The sequence below is a fragment of the Coniophora puteana genome, assembly GCF_000271625.1.
Source record: "Coniophora puteana RWD-64-598 SS2 unplaced genomic scaffold CONPUscaffold_15, whole genome shotgun sequence".
In the NCBI taxonomy this organism is placed as follows: Eukaryota; Fungi; Basidiomycota; class Agaricomycetes; order Boletales; family Coniophoraceae; genus Coniophora; species Coniophora puteana.
In genome coordinates, this window is record NW_006913067.1 from 244279 (window position 1) to 267894 (window position 23616).

The window sequence follows — 23616 nt, forward strand, 5'->3', positions numbered from 1 at the left end:
TTAATGGAATTATTAACATGCCATCAAGTCATAGTGTTCATAGACAAACCTTAGGGCGCAGTAACATCCCGGAGCTCGCATCCCACAAGCAGAGAGTTCCACCACTGGATCCGCTGAGGATCTGGTTCCCATCCGGTGAAAATGCTGCCGTTAAAACCAAGCTATCGTGTCGTAGAGTTAGGAGAACCCCTCCCGTGCTAGCGTCACAAACGCGGAGCTTATTAGCCGACACGCTCAGAAACTTGTCACCCATCGCTGAATACCGGACACCATCAACAACGTCTTGTTGATCCTTGGCGTAAACCTGCTCTCTTTGCAAGATGTTCAGCAAGCGTACCATTCCGTCCCATGATCCACTAAGTAAATGCGAGCCGTCAGGCGAAAAGCAGACCGACGACACCCGGCTCCCATAATCCAGAGATTCGCCTAGTTGTTTGTTAGATTTGAGGTCCCAGATGCAGACAGTGCCGTCGTCAGACCCGCTTGCCAGGTAGGACCCGTCAGCGGAAATGCTGAGGTCCCGGACCCGACGGTTATGAAGCTGAAAGGTATGCAGGGAAGCACCATCATTCATATCCCATATGCGGATGTTTTTATCGTACCCTCCACTCGCCAGGCGCTCACCATCGGGGGTGAACTCGACGGAGTACACGGGTCCCCAGTGCCCAGAGAGGGGCTTCAAGGCCATGTCCTCCTGCTGGAGGTCCCAGATGCAAATAATCTCGTCTTCCCCGGCGCTGGCAAGGGTGTTTTCATCCACTGAGAGCGCGAGGTCGTTGATCCTGTCGTTGTGCCATGTGAGAGGGCGTTTCGCCCCACGTCCTGTCTCCACGTCCCAGGTTCTGATAATGCCGTTGTTGCCTGCAGTTGCGAAATGTTGACCATTATTAAGCCATACTACGGCGTAAACGGATTCATATGCGTTGAGTCTGTGTTAGATAATGTGAGCTGTCAGAAACGGGCGCTATAACAATTCTTACTCAAGCTTCTCCTCGACGCTTTCAGCACTCTCAGCTGTCACCAACTAATGAAGCTCTACGTAAGATATGCATCGAAATCACGACATGAACGGTACTCACTTTTGGTAGCACAATGCTTCCTTCGGGTGGCTCCCGTGCATGCGCTTCACCTTCGGAAAGCACAACTTCTCCCTTGGGCATTGTCCAAATACGCACGCTACCACCGCCGCAGGAAGCAAAGTGCGTTCCATCTGGACAGTAGGCGACTGCTGCTGCCGTCCCATTGTGTGCATACAGACGCCTTAAGATGCAATCCCCAGACATCAGGTCCCATACTTGGACACAGTCGTCTTTTGAGGAGGTGACCAGCAACCGGCTATCGGGCGAGAACGACAGGCCAGTGACATGATGTTCGTGCCGTTGGAATTCCCAGAGACAATCACCGGTGTGAGGGTTCCAAACGCGTACAGTGAGGTCATTCGAGGCGCTGGCGAGGCAAGAACCATCAGGTGAATACTGCACTGATCGAACAGCGGCTCTGTGTAGATTGAACTCGTGAACAAGCTCGCGCTGGTCGACGTCATAGACACGGACGAGGCGATCGTGACAAGCAGTCGCGACTTGTTTGCTGTCGGGAGAAAATGCGACACCGTTGACGCGCATCGGGTGTATGATTGTCGCTATCTGATCGCCCGTATGGGCGCTCCATAAACACAGATAAGCATCGCCGTCCCCGCTCGCAATGAGCGTACCGTCCGAGGACCACTGCACAGCCAAGAACCCCCCGCGCGTGTTGCCCAAAAGCGGTCCCATAACCATTCGACCCGTGTGCGCGTCCCACACTCGTAGCGTTCTGTCGTGAGATGTGCTGACCAGGTGCTGCCCGTTGGGAGAGTAAGCGATGGAACTGATCCCTTCTATGTGTCCTTCAAATGCCTCGCCGATTTGACGGCCTATGCCTGCGTTCCATATCCGCAAGGTCTTGTCGAGTGAGCCAGTAGCGAGGAATGCGCCGTCAGGGGAGTAAGCGAGAGTAGTGATGTCGCCGGAATGCCCTTCGAACGGTTGGAAGCTAGCGTCTTCCATCGTGTGGTTGGAAGGTGGCGCTACCCTGGTGTGCAAATGCTGCAGCGTCTATCGCGCTGGTTGACTGGGTGGGGAGGTAGACGTTCAAAAGCTCAGCGGAGCCATTATGCACGAGGCATCACCAGGCGCTGAGATGACGATTCCCGCGATTGTCCTTCGTTGTGGGTCCATATGTAACCCGTGGTGAGGGCAGAAAACTTTCGGATCCCGATTTGGAAGGAGCTTGCTCGATTAAATGCAGTACTTTGTCCTGTGCGTTTGTTATACTCCTTATCCTTATATAGTGAGTTCCTTGATATACAAAAATGGAACGCGAGGAAAGCAAGAGCTTGAGTGAGGAATATAGACCAAGAAAAAAGGACATGTACTACGGATAGTAGGTGGTCTTGGACCAAGTCCGTGAGAGCCGGAACGTCAAATGGAGCGTTCCCACGGTGTTCTTTCCGAAATCTCGCTGCTGCCATGGAGTTTGCGTCTGGTGCTTCCCTTCGTTTGTCTCCTGACCCTCTACTGATGAGATAGGCATGCGATGATACCCCTGCGATTGTTTTGACCTATCATGTCCTTCTCGAAGCTTGTAGCGGGCTTATCGCCGCCGCCCGAACTGTTCTAGCCTCACCACGCGTCCTTTGTGACATGTCCTACCGAGCTTGGGCTGAACCCCTTCTCCACTGCTCGCTACCTGGTGCCTTCGCAGCGAGATGCTCGTCCCGCCGTCCAACGCGCGTCCTGTACTTGGTTTTCCGGTCATGGTTCACGGAATGTGCTGAGCTGAACTATTTAGGACATATCAACGTGCGTTAGTCATCGAATTTAAGGCGAAGAGGCAATGCGATGCAATCTCCGATAGAAGAAGACGAGAGGGGGGAGGTGACGATGCCGGCGGTGCAGTATACGATGGGTTCACGATCGGCCCGCTTTCGTAGGGTTTGCCACCGTTATCGTTGCCCACAGGCGTGGGTTGTAATCGCTGATGAGCTGTGGTTCGCGTATACCCGTGTAACTATGGTGTGCCTAGGGCGAGGCTAGCTTTTCATGAGGCACGCAATCCGCGACCCGGACAGAGATAACGGTCGTTGGAGAGGTACAACCGTTGGCGCATTCGGAGCAGTGTTTCGTGCCCAGGTAAGTACGCGCAAACGTTCAGCTCTTCCGATACTCACCATTGTGCTTTCCTGACCCCATTACGCACGCGTTCTTTCGTTCTCATTTATCAATGCATCACTACTTCATATCGGCTGTCGAACAACAGTTAAGTCTCATAATTTCCTGCGTATTTTATGATAATCGCATGAGCTCCAGCGCGTGCAAGTCCACCATGAGTGAGACCAGGTACTTCTGTGGTTTCTTGGATGCACGAATACTTCCACGACGGTGGAGAGGGCAAACCCACATGCCGTTCCGGCAGTTCCACACTGCAAAAACGTATGTACCTGATTTTCAGGTATGCACAAGGTACGTGGCTTCTCATTCTGTTAAATCATGTGTTCTTGACATGAATTTAAAGTCAGGTACATGTACCTGGTATGTAAAATCATGTACTGTTACCCGGAACCGCAAAATCATTGTCATTTTCCGATGCTGGTTGTAGACACAAATAAAATAAAGTTACAAAGGGAGAACTTTGGGACCAGGCATATGTAGCAGTACGTATTGCAATTGTGAGTGATTGTGGCAGGTTATCGATCAGGACAAATGCTGCGCGAAGTGCGTTGAAGCGTGAGTGGACTTACCAATTTTGGGCAGAAAATTCAAACTCCGTAGCAAGCGGCCTGCAACGCTCACGACGGCCTCAATGTTACGTTCAACACCCATCCAGCACTGCGTTGGCCATAGCAGAAGAGCCCAAGCCCATCAACACTTCGACCAACATCAATACCATCTCCTCAGCTGTGCCATATTCGCTCCAGCCATGCTCACTTCGCCGTTTTTCGCTCCACATGCAAGCTCAAGTCGTCTCATCCCAGGTCCTTCACCTCCCCCATCCAGTTCAAGGTTACCGGTATCATAGCACCCCGCCGCCTCCATGCTTGTGCCCAGCCTGCACGTCGTACCCCATGCCGACCGCCGTCTCTCATATCCAGCGCGTTGACGTCGAGACGTGCGAAGGAAGTCGGTCTTCTGATGCAGGTCTGTTGATGCACCACACCAAGCTCCCCCGCACGCCCGTCTGCCTCAACGCGGTTTTGCGGGACACAATTCAAGTCGATTCACTCCCCAACTTTGCAGGTGCTCTTGTCGAACACGTCTGCGAGGGCATCAAGTGCAAAGGACCTGGGTAAGTTCACATCTCTGTCTCGATCCAGCTCAGTGTGGTATGACCACGAGCAGAGGATGCTCCGTGTGGAGTACAAGAAGGTGGACAGTTGTCGGATTCTGAGTCCGCCGTTGTTGGTGCCGTTGTTGGCGGGGTCGGCTGGCGCTGATATGACGACGGCAGCGTCGTCGTCATTGTCACCGCAGACGATTGAGTGCGAGCTCCGCTGCAATCTCGACACGGGTGGCGGCGCTGGACATCATCGCGGACCCGCTGCCGCAGACTGTGACGTGTCTGCGGCAGCACCGGCTGTCCGCCGGCGGCAGGGGGCTGTGGCTGAGCCTGATGCACGACACGATGCTCGCGACCAACGAGCGGCTGCAGATACCCCGAGTCGCAGGCCAAGGTATGACATGTCCTTCTCTGCGCCCTATACATTGTCACTCATATACTGTATCTTCTCAGGTCGTCCTCATTCAAGTCGCCCTGCAGACTGCCTAATCCAACGAGCTCGCCAGGGCCTTCTCCGACGTCGTCGTGCGTCTCAACTCGTAGTTCTCGATGCTCACCTCCCAGCCCATTGTCTTCCTGCACACGCAGGACCTCACGTTCTCGCAGTACCTTGCGCTGCTCACTATCGCAGATGTGTTCCTCGTCACGTCGCTGCGTGAGGGCATGGCGCTGCGCACGCACAGGTTCGTCGAGTGCCAGGAGGGGCGGCACCGGCCGCTCATTCTGAGCGAGTTCACAGGGAACTATAGTCATAGCGGGTTCAGGAGCTGTATTGCGGTAAACCTGCAGCTAGCTATCTGTTGTGTAGTGCATTAATAGAATTGATTTTGACCTGATTCTTGTATGTTCTGTCGTGTGATAAATGGTCTCTTCTTCCATGAAAACTAGTCATTCTGCATGTGGTCTCGCATTTTCGTCGACAAAATCAGGTACATTTAAGGTGATTCGGACAATTGAATCACACAAAAATGACAATGATTGATTTTCGAGCAAGTACCTGATTATCACGACGAACTCTCAGTGTTACTATGTATCTAATGAGTGATAACTATGGATTTTACACCCGAATGGTGCCCATTATAATCAGGTATATCCACCTTCACAGTGTCCATACTTCGCATGTTCCTTTAACTCCGTTACTCCCATTCTTATCCTGATGTTCAGTTCCCGGTATTAATCATACTGCGATTTTGCTATCATCTGACTCTGCTCACCTCCTTCACATTCTGCTTAAGCGTGTCCCCTGGTGATACGAGCGAGACGTTCATTCCGACTATGGTTCCGATGTACCATCGCTTTCCTGGTTGTCGCGCCAACGAACAGTACCCATCGCCAAGGCAGCGCTCTCCTTTCTTGAATGCGACATTTACGCGTACGCTTTCATTCCTTTCTCCCCGTGTGGGGAGAAACTGAGTATATGTGACTCGAACAACCAGCATAAGGACGGAAACCAAGCTCGAGGGCGAATCAGACGAGTGCTAGGTCTGTGCTTAGCTGGAAGCGTCCTTTGGGATCATGCTGTTATCAACCCGTGCGTACCATCGGTCCTCTTCGTTTTTGTCTCGATTCTTCCTTGCCTTCCTACTCTCTTTCCCTTTGCACTGTATTTACGACCTTATGGTCTGCTCGATTCCGTATTCGCGCCACCTTCAGCATTGGCTATATCGTCTTCGTTTCGTTAAGCCCCCGTGGTAATGTTTTACAGTGATCTCGCTCACTTTATCTTTTAGCAACATTCGTAATTGACGGGGCGCACGGTACCGACTTGCCTTCAGACACGAGTGTGGCCCCCCTCTTTATCGACGAGATAGATTTCATACGACGATTTTACCAATGAGGGCGTGAGATCAGTATATCATTGTGTCTACGCTACATTTACTAGAGCAAGCTAACAAGAAGATCTCGTTTTCAAACAAGCTAGTCGCACCAGACCAGCCTAGTGCGAGGATAAATGACATAACTAGGATAATACGAACATTCATCGCGGAGCACTGGAAAGGGTTGGCGGAGGCGTATGGGTCATGATCCGATGATGTGTATCACGGGTAGGATGCACTTCAACGTCTGAGGTCGACTATCTTCTGGCGCAAACTAAAGACACCTTTGTTTCGAAATCACTGCGGAACTATCAGGCAGCAGTTGCTAGGAATAGTGTCTGACGATATAGGAAGCGCTTTTGTTATAAAAACAGCAATGATACAGACATATATGTACGCATTAGACGTACTGTGCGTACGTGAGTAACAAGGCGGAGGCAACTAATTTACAATCGACAAGAAAATTAGTCAATGATTCAGCAATTCATCCTCGATCACAATCATCTTCAGCCTTCGGAGAGCCACCCGCTCATTCTCGTCAATGCTGGCACAACGAGTAAGGGAGAGCCTGTCGAGTGACGTCCAATTCGAGCGGTACGCAAGGCACTTTGAGAGTGATAGCGTCGCCGGCAGGTTGTAACGGGGTTGGTCTTCTACTAAACAATCAACGCCTATATCACTCACATCGTCTATACAGGATAGTGAAAGCTCGCGTAGGCGGAGAGCAGGCATCGGCCAGATCTTGGAGCCGGTCCGGCGCGGAAGAAGCGCAAGCACGATATTCGACAGCTGAGTACGGCATGTCAAGAAAGTCGCCAGATTTGGCAGAGACATGAGTATAATGGAAAGGACGGAGGCAGAAATAGTATCCCCGGATCCGCGCTTACGGGAAATGGTCAGCGCGACGATAGAGCTGACCGGGAACACTGCTGAAAGGATCCCGAAAAAGCGAAGAGCGTCATCTAAGGCGCTCATACTGCTAAAATGAAACCCCGGAGAACCATCCGACACGGATGTTAAACGAGGGTAGTTCTCGCGCATAGTCTTTTTACGGAGATCATGAAGCTGGGAGCTATTGAGAGGAGATGATTGAATAGCTTCGATGCAGAACGTTGTTGAATGGCTTGTTTCGTTGTCACCTGTGCGTTCCATCGCCACGTCTATGCCAAGAGCATAGTAATAACCAGATATTGTGAGAGGGAATTTCCAGGGTTTGTGTGCCTTGACCGCATGATATCTTCCAAGAGTGATGAGGATGCACTGCAGCAGAGTTTTTGTGCTAGCTCCGCCGCCTGTATCCAACCCTAGGTAATGAAGAGGATTGGAATATTGGAGGGCTGCCAAAAATGCGCTGGATTCTTCCCAGCCATCGGCTATGTGAAGCCGAGAAAGCCGGGGAAGATGGATAGTCCGCCCTTCGAGTTCGTCAAACCAATCAGCCATAGATATACCTGAAATTGATAGCTCGACGAGATTTTGCATGCCATCCAATGCCATGAAATGAAGCCCAAATGGGAAGAAGTCAAGGTGCAGTCGTCTTAGTTTGTGGTCGTTAGCAAAGCTGACGTTGGGTGAAACATGCATAACGTTGGGATAGTCACTGGGATCTACGGTCGTGATGCTGAGTGATTCAAGCATTATGGTGCCGTGATCGGGATCGCTTGTTCCAAGGACATTGAAAATCTCTTCAAGCGAAGCAAAGTTGGATGTTCCAAGGACGAGCTCCTTGATTCGACTAAGATTCTCCAAAACAATGTCTCTATCCCATTCCTTTTCCTTGAAATCTGTTGAGATGCTAACAGGTATAGTTCCGGAGCGAGATAGTAGCGCGTTTGCCCATGGTTTAGAAACCAAGACCAGGCGGGTCCAGAGCGGAGACCATGAAAAAGCAGCAGCACGCCAGTGTCGGCAGACGTGCGTGACATAGATCCAGTCCAGAAGACATTCAGGCTTGCATAAGTGAGCTTGCCACGGACGATCGTCGCGATCATGCTCGTGGGCGAGCGTGGCACACTCTTCGAAGATGGCGTAGAGGATTTCTGAGGGTAGATCAGCCGCTGCCATGGAAACAGCTCGCAGTGAGGTTGCTCTGTTTCAGGAGGGAGCGTAAGATGAGCTCTTCTAGACTGTGACGATCATACTCGAGCCTACCTAATGGTCGTGTCTATCGATGTGGACTGGGGGTACGGTCGGGCGTACTGATCACGGCGATGGAAGATCCTTGTGCTAGATGTAGAGCTGAGAAAGGTCAGATACGACCCTTGAGCGGACAAGAACGACGGCTACCTTTATTAATGTGCGTTCTAGTGACCTTGTCAGTGCTGTGGGAGGTGATCGTGAGGTGAGGAAACCGGGATGGAAGCCGTATCAGATGCGGAGACTTAAAGTTCGTCGGCGCACCGTCGGAGATTGAAATTTAATCCCTTGGATTGCTCTATCGCCATCTTCAAAGCTTCAAATATTCAACAGTTTTGGAAGAACCCAGCTGCGAGCGCCGATCCATCCGCCATACCTTGCCATTAGTTCAGTCACACCACTGCGCAACGAGAGCGACAATAGGCACATATATTTCATTCGCCACAACCTTTCACTACCCGGAGTTGCCACGGACACTGCAGACAAACTGCGATGTTTCTGCAATTGTTTTTCTGTTACGAGAAGTGGTTAAAGAAGGCGGACAGATGAAAGCCTTTTTCGCGAAAAGTTACTGAAAAGGTAAACTTTTGTCTCGGAGTTTCCATTTCTGTGCGGAGATTAGATAGAAACACGTCCAAATCAGGAAGATGGAGTCCAAATTTGGTAACCTGCCCAATTTACCTGCGCAAAACTGACGCAAATGTCGGCTAAAAGAATACCTTTTCCTATGCAAAAGGGGGTTCCAAAACTCGGAGGAAAGGGCTTTCATCTCGCCAGGCCCCGTGAAACTCCCACCTATGTCTCTCCGTCAAAACATAGTATTTTGGTCTCAAATATGCCACGCTGAAGGTCTAATCCTTGTGTCAAATATGCCAACTCGGAGAGACATCAGTCACGTGATAGGTACAATTGCATGACGTAATGCTAATGACTACAGTCCTACAGGAGCTCACCAAACGCGCTACAAGTGGTCAATCACGAAGATGGCACTGCTACAGTGTCATCCGCGTTTACCACAGAAGAGAAAGAGCGCATTTTCCCGCCCGGGATCTTGATCTTGGGCAAAACCTGTCGAATCGCTGGCTTTGTGAGAACCTTCCAGTGTGAAGCCGCGTCGGGGGTGAGCCTCAGCGGATAGGAAGAGGGCTCGCCAGCAGATCGCTTGGAGAACGCGAGGAGACCCAGGTGATATAAGATCTCATCAGAAGACACAACATACGTGTGTAGTTCATGGTTGTGATGGTACGGGCGGAAAAGGACGGGGCCGGGGATGTCGTCACCTGAGTCGTCGTACATGAACTCCTCCGAATACTCTGTAGAAACCTGAAATCAGTGAGTTTGTATTGTAGTTTGTGAGGTAAAGATGCCCGGGACTCACTGGGTCGAAAGGCAGAAAAACACGAACCGCCAGAGACGTGATTTCATCTATGCTATCCACTGATTCAAGTGAGTTGTGTCGGCTGCCTTTCGAGTCGGGTTTTCGGTAGAAGTCGAGCACCTCGCCAATGTAGATACGTTCATAATTCCGAAGGATAAGGTGTGAGCCAACGACAACGGGATACATAGCAGAGACGTTTCGTGACTGAAGCTGCGGTAAGCCTGAGAGAAAAGACACGGGCCGCATCAGCGCAAACGGGATATAGTAGTAAACACAGTTAAACGCACCACCGTCTGAGCCAATGGCTTCGCGAATTCTGTGCGCGGTCCCAATCCAACGCATGAGCCGAGCACTCGGGCCCACCTGCGACGCATCCTCATGCTCAAAATGGGCTACACGGGTACGGTGAGACGCCTCTTGCATAGACATCTTTTTGGTCTCCTCGCGCGTCTGAATGACTTTTTGCAGCGATGTGTCAGTCGCAAATTTTGGGTTGAGTCCAGCCTCCTTCTCAGAATGCACCGTCGCATGTGACTGATAGCGCAAGCGAGCACCGAGGACTTTAGGCACAGATATCTTGCCGTTTTCATCGAGAATTTCGCTACGGGAGGCGGGGCTTTGACCCACGGACGAGAGAATCGGGTCTAAACATAGTGCGGTGAGAACAGGCGTGGCTAGGTTAATGAGATGAATTAGTTTGGCTTCACCTTTGAATACGACATTAGCAGCTAGTGGTGACGGACATGCTACCGTAATCCAGCGAGCCTGCTCCGAAAGTGTTATGTCTTCGTCCATGGCCTTGTCCAAGTCCTCACTAAGGGCATACATCCGTGCGACTTCCTCGGCCGCTTCAGCAATTGATGGCGGCAGGTCAGTGTTCTCACACAGAGATGGATGTTCGGGGTGGGTGTCCTCATCCTCATCATCCGGGCCATTGACGAGAATGCGAGAGCTGGGAAGTGCACTAGATGGGGGGGAACCAAGAGCTACAAGCGCGAGAGGCTTTGTAAGCGCGGGAGCCCGTATTCCCAGAATGTCGATGCAGAACTGTGACGCCTCAAGATACGCTGTAGCAACGATGCCGTGAATATCATGTGTTGTGAGATTGACCATCGCGTTGATACGTTCAGCCGGGGAGAGTGGGGTGGGATCATGGTCAAGGATATACCCTGCTGCCGAGTCACGCCGTTCGCGACGATCGTCAAAATTTGTGGTGAGAAGTATGCGTTGCCGGACCATGATATTCTGCGTCATTTTGAGGAGTTCTGCATATGAAAAATCAGGTAGAACCATGCGAGCGAGCCCAAAAAAGTGCTCGATAAAATCGGTTCCAACCAGCCAAGGACAGAAGGGGTGATTAGGGTAATATTTTCCGTGAGCAATTACCAGAAGCACCAAAGTGTCGCATAGTCGGTTGAAGATATGGAAGCTAGCCGGCGAGATAAACGAACGAGAGAGTGAATAGAGGTCAGGAAAGGTGGCACACAACACAAGGATGTGGAGGAGCCAAATATGAAGCCAGAATCGAACACGGAATGCGGCCAAGACTCGCTGACCCGGTGTCATTGAGCGGTTCATGTATGCCTCCCATAGGCATCCTAAAAAGAACATTACGTTCGAAACCTGACATATGCAGGCAAACACGTACCAAACATGAAAAGCCAGACAAAGAGGCCCTCAAAACCTCTGTGGATTGTACGTACACCATCCTTATCCATGTCAGTGGTTGCTACAAGGGCTTTGTGGGTGTATAGCCGCCGAGCAGCGCCGTCATCTTGTTTATCTACGTTCTTCACGTCTCGCACTCGAAGCCCCGAGTTTGGACGTTTCTGGAGATCAACCAGAGTCCTGTTGACAAGGCAACCCTTCCCAAGGCTCGTCGCATGTGTACCATGCTGAGGCTGGTTCCGAGAAGTCTTACCGGCTCCGTGATTTGGGTCGGATATTGAGATGAGGGGACCAGTGTCTGGAAAGACAGGTGTCTGCAAGTGGACACCATACAGTGGGTTATTGTAGACCAGTGGCGGTTGGGTGGTCACCTCGTTGTCCATCATCACCTGTGCCTTTAGCTCATATGCTGCACCATCGGATGCCCATGAGATGATTGGCAGCTTGAGAGCGCCAGCCATGCGGAGGAAGCTGAGCTTTTGCTGATGTGCCTCGGCAGCGGTGTCCTTGCCGTTGCTTGGTATCAATGCAACGACCATAGGTGGGATTTCGGGTATTAAAGGCTGTATTTTGTGAGAAGATACAAGGAAACGTGAGGTGTACATGTAGCTTACCTTGACAAGGATGGCCCTAGTCTGTGTCGCCACCGCATTCATGCGGAGTATCCTCTTTACAACATTGTCAATATCCTCACCATCATCTACCTCGCAATCACTCAAAGGCAAGATGGATCCAAGGACATGACTACCGTAGTCGTTTGAGTATGTCAGTCGCTTCTTGGCTACCGTGTTGTCTGCACCAGCCCCAATAGGTCCGGTGTACCCCACAGCATCAACAAGACGCCTTACACGAGCGAGGTTCTCATAATGGAGTTCAGGATTCTGGAGCGCGTCAGCCGACTTGGCCACTAATGCTCTGTGCAGAAATGAGCATTACTACAAGCAATAAATCGACATGAGCATACCTGCGCGAGCGTGCACTCGGGAGCTTCAACTCCTTTCGAATAATGCTGTACTGACGTGCAGAGTTAGTGCCGCCACCACGGACAAGAATCGTAAAGTTATTGTAGTTCTCGCTGTAACGTATCCCCTTCAGAAGGTGTGGGTTGTCCGAGAGTTCACGTTCCAAGTGCTCTTCAAAGACCTGGCAGACATCAACAAAGGTCTCGTAGTTGTCAAGTTTATGCTCAAGAGACGCATGCCACAGCGACAGGAAACAAAAGAACCCATTCTTGCTGCGTTCCAACCGCTGCAGGACCTTGAATATGGCGGGATCGGAAAGCTTGCCCTTGAGTTCGCGTGAGTCCGACGAAGACTGGTTTAGGGGTGTGAACTTCTCGCGAGCCTGTGCGATCGCGTGCTGCTCCTCAGCGCTTAATTTTGCTTCCGCCGTCTTCTGCAACCACAACTGTCAGTACAGAATAAGACGCTCAAATCAGTAAGTGACACACTTACGTCTCGTACAGCGTGCTTGAATGAATCGTCAGCCATGACATTTTCACAGGCGTCACATATCCTGCTGATCTTCTCCGTCCTTCCTTCGCATCGTACTGCCCGAACCACCCGGTTTGCATAGTCAACCTCCCATCGAGCGTGCGCTCTCAAGCCCTCGTCAAATGTACGCAACTCGTCTTCCGTCCAATCCTTCTCCTTCAAGCAGTCATTCTTGTGCGCTATGTTCACTACCGCCTCGATCCTTGGGAACACTCGAGTTGACTTCATTGGTCGGAATGGTTTATGAGGGAACAGGGATCGTTCACAGTGGGCGCGGAACTCTGGCGAGATCCCACCCAGACGGCGAGTGCGTGTCCGAAGTATGTACTCCTGGTATTTCTCGCCTCGTATTTGCTGACAGATATGGGTCGTTGGCGTAGACATATATGGAGTGAACTCAGAAATGTCGCGACGCTGATCGGGGGCAGGAAATATGGCCGCCACTGAGGGAGTCTGGTGAAACAGTTTTATTAGGTGCCTTGCAGTTCTACTATACTTATTTACTGACAGCCGCGACCGTTTTAGATGTGTAGGACACTTTCTCCGTGCTGCTCGCCGGAGGCTGGACTGATGCGGCAGACACACGCGCCTTCGATCCTTGCTTCGGCTGGAAGAAGCTCAGAAGCGATGTGTTGCCGGAGGGCTAATTGTCTCATGGTAAGCCCAGCTCAGTCTCGATATCAGTAGGACGACTCACAGGTATAGCGGTTTTTGCAACTTTCCTTCTAACCCGGACAGTTTTCCTCCCAGTAATGGCCCAGCAAATCTTCTTATGGGCAAGCCAGTTCGCGTCGTGGTATCGTTTTTCATTGTGGAGCTGTTTCGTCGATTGGCATGCAATACAAAAAACGGAGTGCGGTTCGACCTTATCCGTATATGGATCGTCTTTGAGGTCTTTTCTACGCTGGGCCTCGGAGCGTCGGTGCGTCCCGCTTTCCTCGTCTTCATCCTCTCCGTCACCCTCATCACCGTCACCCTCATCATCGTCACCCTCATCATCGTCACCATCACCACCACCGTCCCCACCACCGTCCCCACCGCTGTTCCCACCGCTGTTCCCACCTCTATCTCCACCTCCTCCCGAGTCACCTATGCCCGGGCCACCATTACCCTCTCCTTCATTGACGTCTGGGCCATCATCAAGAGGTGGTTCTTTTCGCTTGCCACTACATCCGGTGTCAGCATAGCTCACGATAGGTATTAAGGTACTCACAGAACCACCGAAGAATTGCACGCGTTAACCATAGGCAAGTGAATAACCACTGCCAATGGTTCAGTCGGGACCCTAGGACATCGTAAGCATCACTGTTATTATCGGTGAAATGTTACTCACATTTCGGTTTGGATCTCTCTTAGCACCATCTGCTTCGCCGCCTCCAGCTGACTGTGACCAATCAGGTTGGGGTCCTGCTTTCGGCACAACGTAGCCATGGCCAGGAGGACAAATAGGCCGCATGACCACCCATCAACCTGCTGCTCACTCGTTGGTGGTACCTGCATGCGCCGTGTCCACTTTACCCAAGGTATGCTCTCGCCATTGATGAATTCGCACACTGTGTCCACCACTGACTTGAGCCCCTGTACAGGTGTCAAATGCACGCTAAGAACTGTGCAAAGGTAACGCACCGGGACTGCCCAATATTCGGAGTGGAACTGGGGTAAGCTGTCGAACACTCCGTATTCTCGCTGACTGAAGTCGACCCAAGTAAGCACCCAATGTGCTGGATTACCGCCGCACATTGGAATGAACCATCGCGGGCGGGATGCAAGCTCCTGTGGGACCTTTGATGGACACTGGGCAAAAGTGAGTGAAATCGTCAGTGTTATGTACTCGGATGTGCTCACCGCTGCAATGATATGTTCTTCCATGGTGCCGAACCCCTTCGGAGGATCATTGTTGCCCACCACGGCTCCAAGGTAGGAGGACAGGAAGGCGTAGTCACCAGCGCCTCCCTCATTTTGTTGCAGTATAGCACCATATGCATTAATGACGACTCCAGGTACTTTGCGCTTGTGATGACCGGGCTGCAGGCAGTCTAAGTCACTTGGGATGACTTCGATATTACGAACCTTCCAAGGCGGCATTGTGGGAAGTGCCTTGCGGGGTAGGGACTGAATTGAATCCTGATGAGGTTGAAGGGGAGCGGCGAACTCAACGCGAAAAAGTTTCCACCATCGGCGATTTCTCAGATAGGCAGGACGTCGGGCTGCTTCGGGAGCCAGCAAACAGTTGGCATGAATAGGCTATATGTTACTTTGCTACTGTAGGTATATGCCATGACATTGATGATCAACCTACCGTCCTCTGAAATATGCCAAGCTACGGAGAGACGTCGGTAAATTTCCGCCTGTCCACCTCTCGAATATGCCAATAGCGGAGAGACCCTCCTTCCTAATTTGGACATATAATATGCCAATGGGCGGAGAGACGTTGGCAGAAGATTCCCGGGGCCTATCTCGCCGCCTCTTTCTCTCGGTTTTATCTCGGGTAGAATCGCCGTTTGCCTGCAGTGGGAGTGACACTGTATACTCGACGACACCGTGCATGTAGTATATTTGCTGTCACGCTGTCTTGTAGGGCGGAAACCACATAAATAATTCTGTTTGAGAGTAAATCCTTGTTTTATACTGTGAACGTGACTGATTTTCCGGCGTCATCTCCGACAATCTTCATCAACCTTACTTGTATCCTTGACATCTACCTTGGGCCACGTCTCCTCTTTGCAACTAGGACCAATATTCCGATAATAACGTGTGGCGCTTATGGCGCTACAGAACCTTATTTTATACGCTAACTCTTTTGGCCAACAACATTCAGAGTGATACCGAGATCCTCGATCCCCTTCCTCTCCTTGTCCCTGAGGTGGCGGCATCCCCTTAGCTCCAATTTATCCAGCGAGGAACCGCAACGAGAGCGGGCGACGAGACATGGCACCAAGGACAAGAAAATCTTCGACTCATCTGGCTGCGCATACTGTTCCTCGGGAAGAAAGCTCAGGTAGTCAGGCGTAAGTTCCTCCAAATGAGGAGCGAGGACTGTAAGAGTGCCGTCTGCTGATGAACAGGGATAAAGCGCCTGTGCAACTTCTTCGAGGCGGATATTGTACGTTATTAGATACCGGATACAAGGTGTCTCCCGCAGTACAGTGGCAAGTTCGCGACAATTGATGTAGTCTACGTTGCAGGGGCGATTATCTGTTCCGGCGAGCACGTATAAGGAGACAACAGCGTGGAGGGGAAACAACCTGGGCATTTCTGAAGTGAGCTGGCAAATGTTCATGGTGGTGGAGCCGCTGGCGAACATCCCGGGGTTGGACAAGTCGGGCCGCGAGAACCGCAACAGTTTGCAGAGGCGACGATCCTGTCGCGGAGACCAGGGAGCGAGGCGTCGTCATGAACAGCACCGAACATATATGTAGCCATAGGACCCATGGCGAGGGACTTGTTGTCAGTACTGAGCGCGGCTGCGTAGTGGTAATCTAGCGACTTTAGCGAACCTTCCTCTGCTGTGAATGTCTCTGATAAATGGCTGCTCCTCTTATATGAAGCTGATCAGTTCTTTCCCCAGACGAAAAACGGCTGTCTTAACGCAGCTGCGTACCCGACGCCTCCCTCTGAATCGACACCTCCACCGCATTGGAAAACGCGACGCTCCGCAGTGCGAATACTGCCCGGACCGAGATGAAACCGTCAGACACTTCCTCTTTACTTGCCCTCGTGGGGGGCGAGCTCGTCAGGCTCTCATGTGCACGCTCGGTCGAGAGGCTTTCTCAGAAGCCTACCTACTCAAAAAACCCTCCGGAATCAATGAAGTTATGAAATTCGTAGACCAGACCGGGAGACTTAGGTCTACATTCGGTTCGGTACGTCACACGCTATATTCAGGAAAATAATAAGTACTGCTCTCTAGTCAGGCCCGCCGAAAGGCGCTATCTACAGGGCTCGTGGGCCGACCGCAGGCGGTCGCCGGACGCTCAGGGTGGAGACTTGCATCACAACACGACGTCAGCCATTGGCAATAGAGTCCCCAAGCACAAGCGTAGCAGGCTACAGCTGAACCAGAATCATTACACCACCCTCCGGAGACGTGTCCACGACACCCTCCACTATCATGTTCGAAGACATAACATAGATTAATCTCACTTTCTTCACAGTGACCTGGGGAACCCCGTAGGAAACGGGCTGATCAGGGGGGGCTGTCCAATGCCAAACCTGGAACCCTCAGGAGCTGAGTGGGATCGGGCAATGGGCCCTTTTCATTCGTCTCGTAGAATACGTGTGTATCGTCCGACATGGGGTGACTAACCCCGATGGACGCAAATGGAATCATAATAATAATAATAATAATGGCTGCTCCTGAAAATATCTCGCAGGAATGATAAGAGGCCGGACGAACGATTGTAAGAACTCCGAATTGCATCAATCCCGACGTATTCGAGAGGCTGCGATGTCGAAAGTATGCCCAAAAAGCGCTGGCAGCGGTCCACACGATCCTCAATATTGAGGCGAGAGAGTCGTGGCAGATTAATACGACTCCGGGCTCCAAATTGCCCGAGCGTACGCGCCAGCGACAGCTCACGAAGACTCTGCATACCGTTCAACGTGGACGGTAGCATGGCGAGGCTGGGGAGCGAGCAGATGTGCAGCCGCTTGAGCTCGGGAACATGGCGCAACCCGATGTCAGCCGGGGCGGACCATCGCCTATGAGAGCCGGTACACCACAGACTGAGCGACTCGAGCACGAGAGGTTTCTCGCTGACGCTGTCTCGAGGGCGGGATATTTCCGTGATGATGTCGGATATGGTGATGCACGGCTGATGCACGACAAGCTCCTTAATTCTCCCGATGTTGTCCGTGATTACTTGGTTAAAGAAAGGATCGGGCATGCGATCCAGGTCCACGCAAGGATTGCGTCTGCACCAAGGAGCGCACGGTTGAGGACTGGAGATGGCGAGGGGCAGACCGTTTGAGCGCGCAATCGTCTCCTCAGCCCATGGCTGGCACGCGAGCACAGGCCGACTCCAGAGCGCCGAGTTTGCGAGCGCGATAGCACGCCAATACCGACAGACGTGGGTGACGGGAATCCAGTTTCGGAGACATCGGGCGGTACAGCTGTGATCTTGCCATGGACACCAGTCCGGATCGTGGGCGATGGTTACGCAATATTTGAAGATGAGGGACAGCAGTTCTGGAGGTGGAGCAACGGGGGTGGACATGGTAGAACCGTTCAAAGTCGTCCGGAAGTGATCTGTGGCCATCCAGCTTCAGTCATAGTAAAGCTTGATAAATAGGAGACGAAAGCCAGAGCCCCTGTCTCACTGACAACACCTTTTCTCGGATTGAGCCCAGTGGCAAGAACGGCTAACGAGATAACTCTGATCTTGCCTGGTAACCCATCCTCGTTTATATACAAGACCCCAAAATAAGCAAGTTACAACAATACTGGTATAAGGTACAAGGCAGCCTCGCTGCGCTACGGCACTTGGGGATCTTGCCCTACTATGTCGCTCTATGGGAATCGCCATCCCATTGTACTGGAAACGAAAACTCGAACACGAGTAGACACAGTGCCCGTGGATATCTGTCGTGCAGTCCAGAACCCTACATCGTATACAAATCCCGAGCACCAACGCGAGATATGCCACAGCCACAATGCCAAACATGTACAATGCCAAGCCGGGCATAATTTTGAATATACGAGTAATAAACCCGTCCCCTTTCCCATCCATCCAACCCCACCTACATCTCTAGCTCCTCGACCACCCCACTATCAATGAAAACAGAATCCACATCTCTCCACTCGCCTTCACCCCCCTGCGCCCTATCCCTTAAAGCCCTCCACACCCTCTCCCTCTCCGCCCAATACTCCAGCTCTCCTGCGCCATCACCGTCACCGTGTCCGCCATCCCCTTCCCCAACGCGCGCAGGCATCCACACCCTCTCCCGCGTATCCCCATCCACAAGCGCACTAAACCACCTAGGCCGATGCGCCGGCACCCTGCCCTCCTCCCTCGCCTTGCGCGTCGCGCGCTGCTTCTCCTCCTGCCTCTGCTTCAGCTCGTTCGCCAACTCATACTTCCCATTCTCAAACGCCCGCTGATCAGGGCGCAGCCTGCAGTCCGTCGGACACAGATACGGCCTCAGCGTGTCCTCGGGGCAGTCGTTGAGCGTCACCGCGAACGGCGTCAGGTTGAACGGCGCGCGCGGCTTCTCCGAGTTGCGCCAGAGGAGGATGTACTCGGGCGCGAAGCTGGGCGACTGAGGGCCGCTCCCGATCGACACGTCTGGGTGTAAAAAGCCGCTGCCGGTGCCCACGGCGCGCGCGATCAGCTGCGCGTTCCATCGTCCCGCGATCTCGTACGTCACAGACCCGTCCGAGCCGCGCACGAACCCGGAGATCTCGTATGCGTCTTTGCCGCGCCACCCGCGCGGCTTGAAGGTGAGCACACATTCGTCGCCCGTGCGGTGGTTCGTGACCTGTAGCAAATGTTCACCCTAAACCTGATTCGACAGAGAGAAGGGACAAGAAACATACCACCATATCCCCATAATGATCAATCGTCGGGTTCCCAAGGATAAACCCAGACACATTCGTCGTCACCTTCTTCCACGAATAATGCTCGACCACCTTTCCCTCCGCCGACGCAGCGACGCTCTTCCCCTTCGCCGTCGGATAGTTCGGCGCCCACTCCTCGGGCAGAAACAGGTCCGCATGCGCCACACCCGTCGGGCGAATCTCGAACGACTTGCCCATGAACTTGTTCTGCGCGTCGACCTACACGGCAGCACCAGCTCGTCAGCCGATACACGCACAATCATTCAAACGGAACACACCTCGCCATAATAGTTCCAACACGGCGACTCCGCCCAACACGCCGAGATCGGCGGATGATGGCTGACCTGCTCAGACATGTACCGATACTCCTTGTCCAACCGCACATACTCAAACGTCTCGCTCTGGCACATGCAGCACGTCAGTTACCCGAGTTCAAGGTATATATATATATAACAAGAAACAACGCACCAGCATGGGATTAAACGGCTTCGCAATCCTCCCGATCGTCGACGAATAATTCGACATCGCGAACGCAGCAACGAACGCGATCCGCCTGTGCGCGTCCTTCTCCCGCGCCGCCACATCCACTGTCACACCACAATCGTCAGCTACACAATTCCCATAGCGAAAGCCAAAAAAAAAAAAAACAGGCCAAAGCAAAGGCGAACAGCCAAAACCCAACCCCCCAAAATAACAGAAATATAAGGGGAAAGAAACTCACGACACTCCGAAAACTCCATATCCTCCGCCATCCGCTGCAACATGCTCGTCGGCTCATTAAAGAACACCGGAAAACTGATCCGTGTCAGGTCCTTCCCGATACTATGCTTCAGCACGCTCCACAGGCTCGCGGGCGGGCGCGTGTCGCTCCCGAGCGGCAGCGCGCTCCGCAGGCGCTCGTACGCTTTGAGCGGGGCGAGGTTGATGCGCGGGCCGAGGGGGGAGAGTGTGCTGGGCGGGGAGAGGGTGGGCGCCGTGTCCGTGTCCGAGTGCGCGGTGTCGTCTCGGGCGTGGGTGACGGTGCCAGCGCTGGAGACGAAGGCAGAGGACGAAGTGGAGCCGTACGCGGACGCGGGGCGCTGTAGGATCTCGGACACGGTCAGGTTCGGCAGCGTGCCTGTCTCGATCGCGTCGAAGAACTCGTCCTCGTCGTCCGTGTCCATTCCGTCCGAGCCTGCGTCGTCCTCCACCGCTGCTGATACTGGCGCCATCGTTGCTGTCGCGGGTCCAGGAGCGGCGGCAGAGGCGCCCGGCGGTGTAAGCGGCGTAGCAGCCGTAGTCGTAATAACGGGCTGAACGCCGGCAGGCGGGAAATACGCCCTCTCCCCTTCCTCCCCCGCCGGCGGCATCCCCGAAGGCGGGGGCGAAGCCACCGCCACCGGTCCTTGCATCGCGCTCCTCCTCCGCACAGTCCCCTGCCCCGCACCTCCCTCGCCACCCACACCACCCACACCACCCAACACACTCACCCCCTTCCTCTCCCTCGCCCGCGCCCTCAGCTCCCGCTCGAGCACCTCCCCCTCCCTCACAACAGTCGCGAGACTCTCCTCCCACACACTCTGCCTCTCCCGCTCGCGCCGCAGCCTCGCGCGCCACCACTCGTCGCGCTCCCGCGCCATCCCGACGTACGCGCCGACCGTGCTCTGCGCGGCCGCACACGTCTCCAGCAGCGCGCTCTTCAGCTCCTTCATGTTCCCTAGTGTCGGCATCTTGTTCTGTCCCTGGCCGTCAGAAGGAAGCGCATCATCCAACGCTGCCAAAAGCTGCACAAGCATCTCCATCTGCGCACCCGCCGCGTTCCCGCTCAACTCAAAACTCTCCCCGTGCGGCGGGCCCCTTCCACCAGACGCGCCGTCCATCATCGAGGACGCCGCATCGTCCAGCTCGTCGCTCGCGCTGCCCTCTCTCGAGATCTGGCTCGGCACAAGACTCCTCGCGTCCGACGAAGCGCGGCCGCGCGGGTCCAGGAGCGCCATCGAGCTCCCGCTCGCGCTGACGCCCATCCCGCCGAGGCTCTCCGCGATGGACCCCTGTCCGAGCGAGTTCTTCCTCCCCGCCACGGTCCCGGTCCCGCCCTTGACGCTCATACCCGTCATCTTCCTCGTGAGCAGCGGCACGTTCCCGAGGCTCGTGCGTGTCCTCGCCATCTTCCCTCCTCCCCCACCTCCTCCGCTGCTGTGCGGCGTCAACGTCCCCTGCTGCTGCTGCTGCTGCTGCGGAACACCCTGCTGCTGCGGGCTGCCCTCGCCGGTATCCTGCGCCTGCGCCACAGCCTTCTGCAGCGCCGCCATCCACCGCGCCGCCTCGACCGGATGATTCGCCTTCACATACCACTTCTGCGAATGGCCATGCGACGCCGAACTCTGCACCTCGAACCCCCTTTTATTCTCTCCCCCCCCTCCTCCCCCGCCCGCACCACCGCCCGCACCCGAGCCCGCGGTATACCGCACGGTCGCTGTCTTCATCGATATGGCGCCGCGCGACGCGACAGTCTCGTCGTCTTGGTGGCGGTAGTCTGCCGTATCGCGATGTGAGACGGGGCCGTGGGGTGATGAACATGGTATAGGAGGAAAGACACGTACACGAGAGAACACCGTCCTGGAGCACAAACCAGCGCGTGCTGTACCCGCGCGCGACATTCGTGTACTTGCTCAGATAGCCCTTGAGCACGACCGGCCCGCTCGCGCCCGCATCGACGAGCGTCTGGTCGCTGTTCGCAACTGCAAATCAACGCCATGTCAGAGTAATCAATGCAGCCAATCAGCACCCCGATATCACACGTTCGTCAGAACACGAAAACACGTGCGGACTCACACTGCCTCAGAAACACCTTGACACGATCGTCCTTGCCGCTCCCCTCGTGCGTCATCCGGCCGCCCCTGTCCCGCACAAACACGTCCGCGCCCGCGCGCACGGCGCTCTCGATCAGGCGCAGATCCTTGCGCCGCGCGGCCTCGTGCAGGAGCGCGGTGCCGGTGTAGTCGTCGAGGTAGCTCAGATCGAGCTGTTTCGCGCGCGGGGAGTCGAGCAGCGCGAGGAGGGCGTCGCCGGGTGACGCGTATCCGGGTGCGGTTGGGAGGAGAGAGGAGGGAGGGAGGGGGGAGGAGGGAGGGGGAGGGAGGAGGCGGGGGTGGAGGGTGGGGAGTTTATGTATGCGCGGAGGAGCGAGCGGTAGGAGGCGTTGAGGAACGAGCGCGAGTCTACGTGCCGGAAGTTGAGTACTCAGTACCGGCTGTGGCTGGTGTAGAGTAGATATTGTATATGAACGCACCTTCGAGAACCTTGATCACATCCCGCCCCCTTGCGACCTCTCTGCAGGTGCGCCCGCTTGCATCGCGCATGGTATCATCAATCCCAGGCTGGTCAAGCAGCAGCGCCACGACGTCGACGCGGCCCAGGGAAGCGGCGAGGTGCAGCGGGCTCGTGCCTGATCCGGGTGGGTGGACGCCGTTGGGAGATATGGCACGGTGGGAGAGGAGCAGCTGGACGGTGTCGACTGCGATGCCAATCAGCTTCAGAATGAACGACGCAGGCGAAGGGAGAGGCTTACGGTTAGCACAGCGGATGGCGAGGTGGAGGGCTGCGGCGCCGGTGTCGAGGTTTCCATCGATGGACGCGCGCTGCTCTTTGCTGATTTCGGCGAGGAATGGATGGATGAGGGCGGGATCGCCTGGGAAGCGGACACGGTGAGATGATGGAGATGGGCTTGGTGGGAGACGCACCACTTCTGATGGCAGCTAGAAGCTTGACTTGGTATAGTGGTTCGCTGGTGTCTGGTCAGAGAACACGGTGAGCACACAAAGGATCATCAGAGAAAGGAGGAGACGGACTGGATGTTGTTGTGAGACTGCGGACGGATGGGGAGCGGATGGACGCCATGGCCTCTACCGCACCAGGGCTGGCCGTTGTTCAAGCAAAAGAAAGAGAGAGTCTATACAAGGCTATGTCGGACTGGGGAACGTTGGGGATTGGGGCACAACCACTGACGATCGCAAATCCAGAATAGACAAAGTCCACCTGCCCTGCGTCATGAGAATTCATTATCTAATTATGCACAGCCACATTGGAGCGATCGGGTCGTCGGGTCGTCGGGGCCCAAGCGTCGGGGTTCGGCAAGAGTCTTGAGGCGCATTTGAGAATCTTTTACCCTCAGTGGTACACCGAATGGGACAATCCGTGGTATACCAAAATCGCTATTTCTTCAATCTAACTCACCAGTTTTTCTTCTACACTGTTGCACACTCCGGCATCTCA

General features: G+C 53.9%; 6 protein-coding genes across 6 annotated transcripts; 2 read left to right on the top strand and 4 right to left on the bottom strand.

Annotated features, from left to right (window-relative positions):
• Positions 1–37: 37 nt before the first annotated feature.
• On the bottom strand, positions 38–2045 carry CONPUDRAFT_65343 (HET-R; the record flags this gene model as incomplete). Its single annotated transcript, XM_007775588.1, has 3 exons — positions 38–217; positions 338–697; positions 1146–2045. 3 exons carry the CDS (start codon positions 2043–2045, stop codon positions 38–40), a joined length of 1440 nt encoding a protein of 479 aa, XP_007773778.1.
• A 2057-nt stretch (positions 2046–4102) lies between these two features.
• On the top strand, positions 4103–4803 carry CONPUDRAFT_158606 (uncharacterized protein; the record flags this gene model as incomplete). The annotated part of the gene is made up of 3 exons (XM_007775646.1): positions 4103–4323; positions 4509–4708; positions 4784–4803. 3 exons carry the CDS (start codon positions 4103–4105, stop codon positions 4801–4803), a joined length of 441 nt encoding a protein of 146 aa, XP_007773836.1.
• Positions 4804–6599: 1796 nt separating this feature from the next.
• On the bottom strand, positions 6600–8195 carry CONPUDRAFT_76890 (uncharacterized protein; the record flags this gene model as incomplete). The annotated part of the gene is made up of 1 exon (XM_007775647.1): positions 6600–8195. One exon carries the CDS (start codon positions 8193–8195, stop codon positions 6600–6602), a length of 1596 nt encoding a protein of 531 aa, XP_007773837.1.
• A 1047-nt stretch (positions 8196–9242) lies between these two features.
• On the bottom strand, positions 9243–14891 carry CONPUDRAFT_158609 (uncharacterized protein; the record flags this gene model as incomplete). Its single annotated transcript, XM_007775648.1, has 14 exons — positions 9243–9590; positions 9646–9866; positions 9933–10289; positions 10353–10910; positions 11294–11876; positions 11928–12228; positions 12278–12708; positions 12768–13259; positions 13315–13449; positions 13504–13972; positions 14020–14091; positions 14140–14384; positions 14433–14600; positions 14652–14891. The coding sequence occupies 14 exons, from the start codon at positions 14889–14891 to the stop codon at positions 9243–9245; spliced, it is 4620 nt and encodes a 1539-aa protein (XP_007773838.1).
• A 1457-nt stretch (positions 14892–16348) lies between these two features.
• Positions 16349–16699, top strand: CONPUDRAFT_65411 (uncharacterized protein; the record flags this gene model as incomplete). The annotated part of the gene is made up of 1 exon (XM_007775592.1): positions 16349–16699. One exon carries the CDS (start codon positions 16349–16351, stop codon positions 16697–16699), a length of 351 nt encoding a protein of 116 aa, XP_007773782.1.
• Positions 16700–17381: 682 nt separating this feature from the next.
• Positions 17382–23241, bottom strand: CONPUDRAFT_93130 (uncharacterized protein; the record flags this gene model as incomplete). Its single annotated transcript, XM_007775649.1, has 12 exons — positions 17382–17429; positions 18570–19283; positions 19342–19581; positions 19641–19763; positions 19831–19949; positions 20084–21877; positions 21945–22082; positions 22177–22366; positions 22644–22858; positions 22913–23032; positions 23085–23135; positions 23193–23241. 12 exons carry the CDS (start codon positions 23239–23241, stop codon positions 17382–17384), a joined length of 3801 nt encoding a protein of 1266 aa, XP_007773839.1.
• Between the last annotated feature and the right edge of the window lie 375 nt (positions 23242–23616).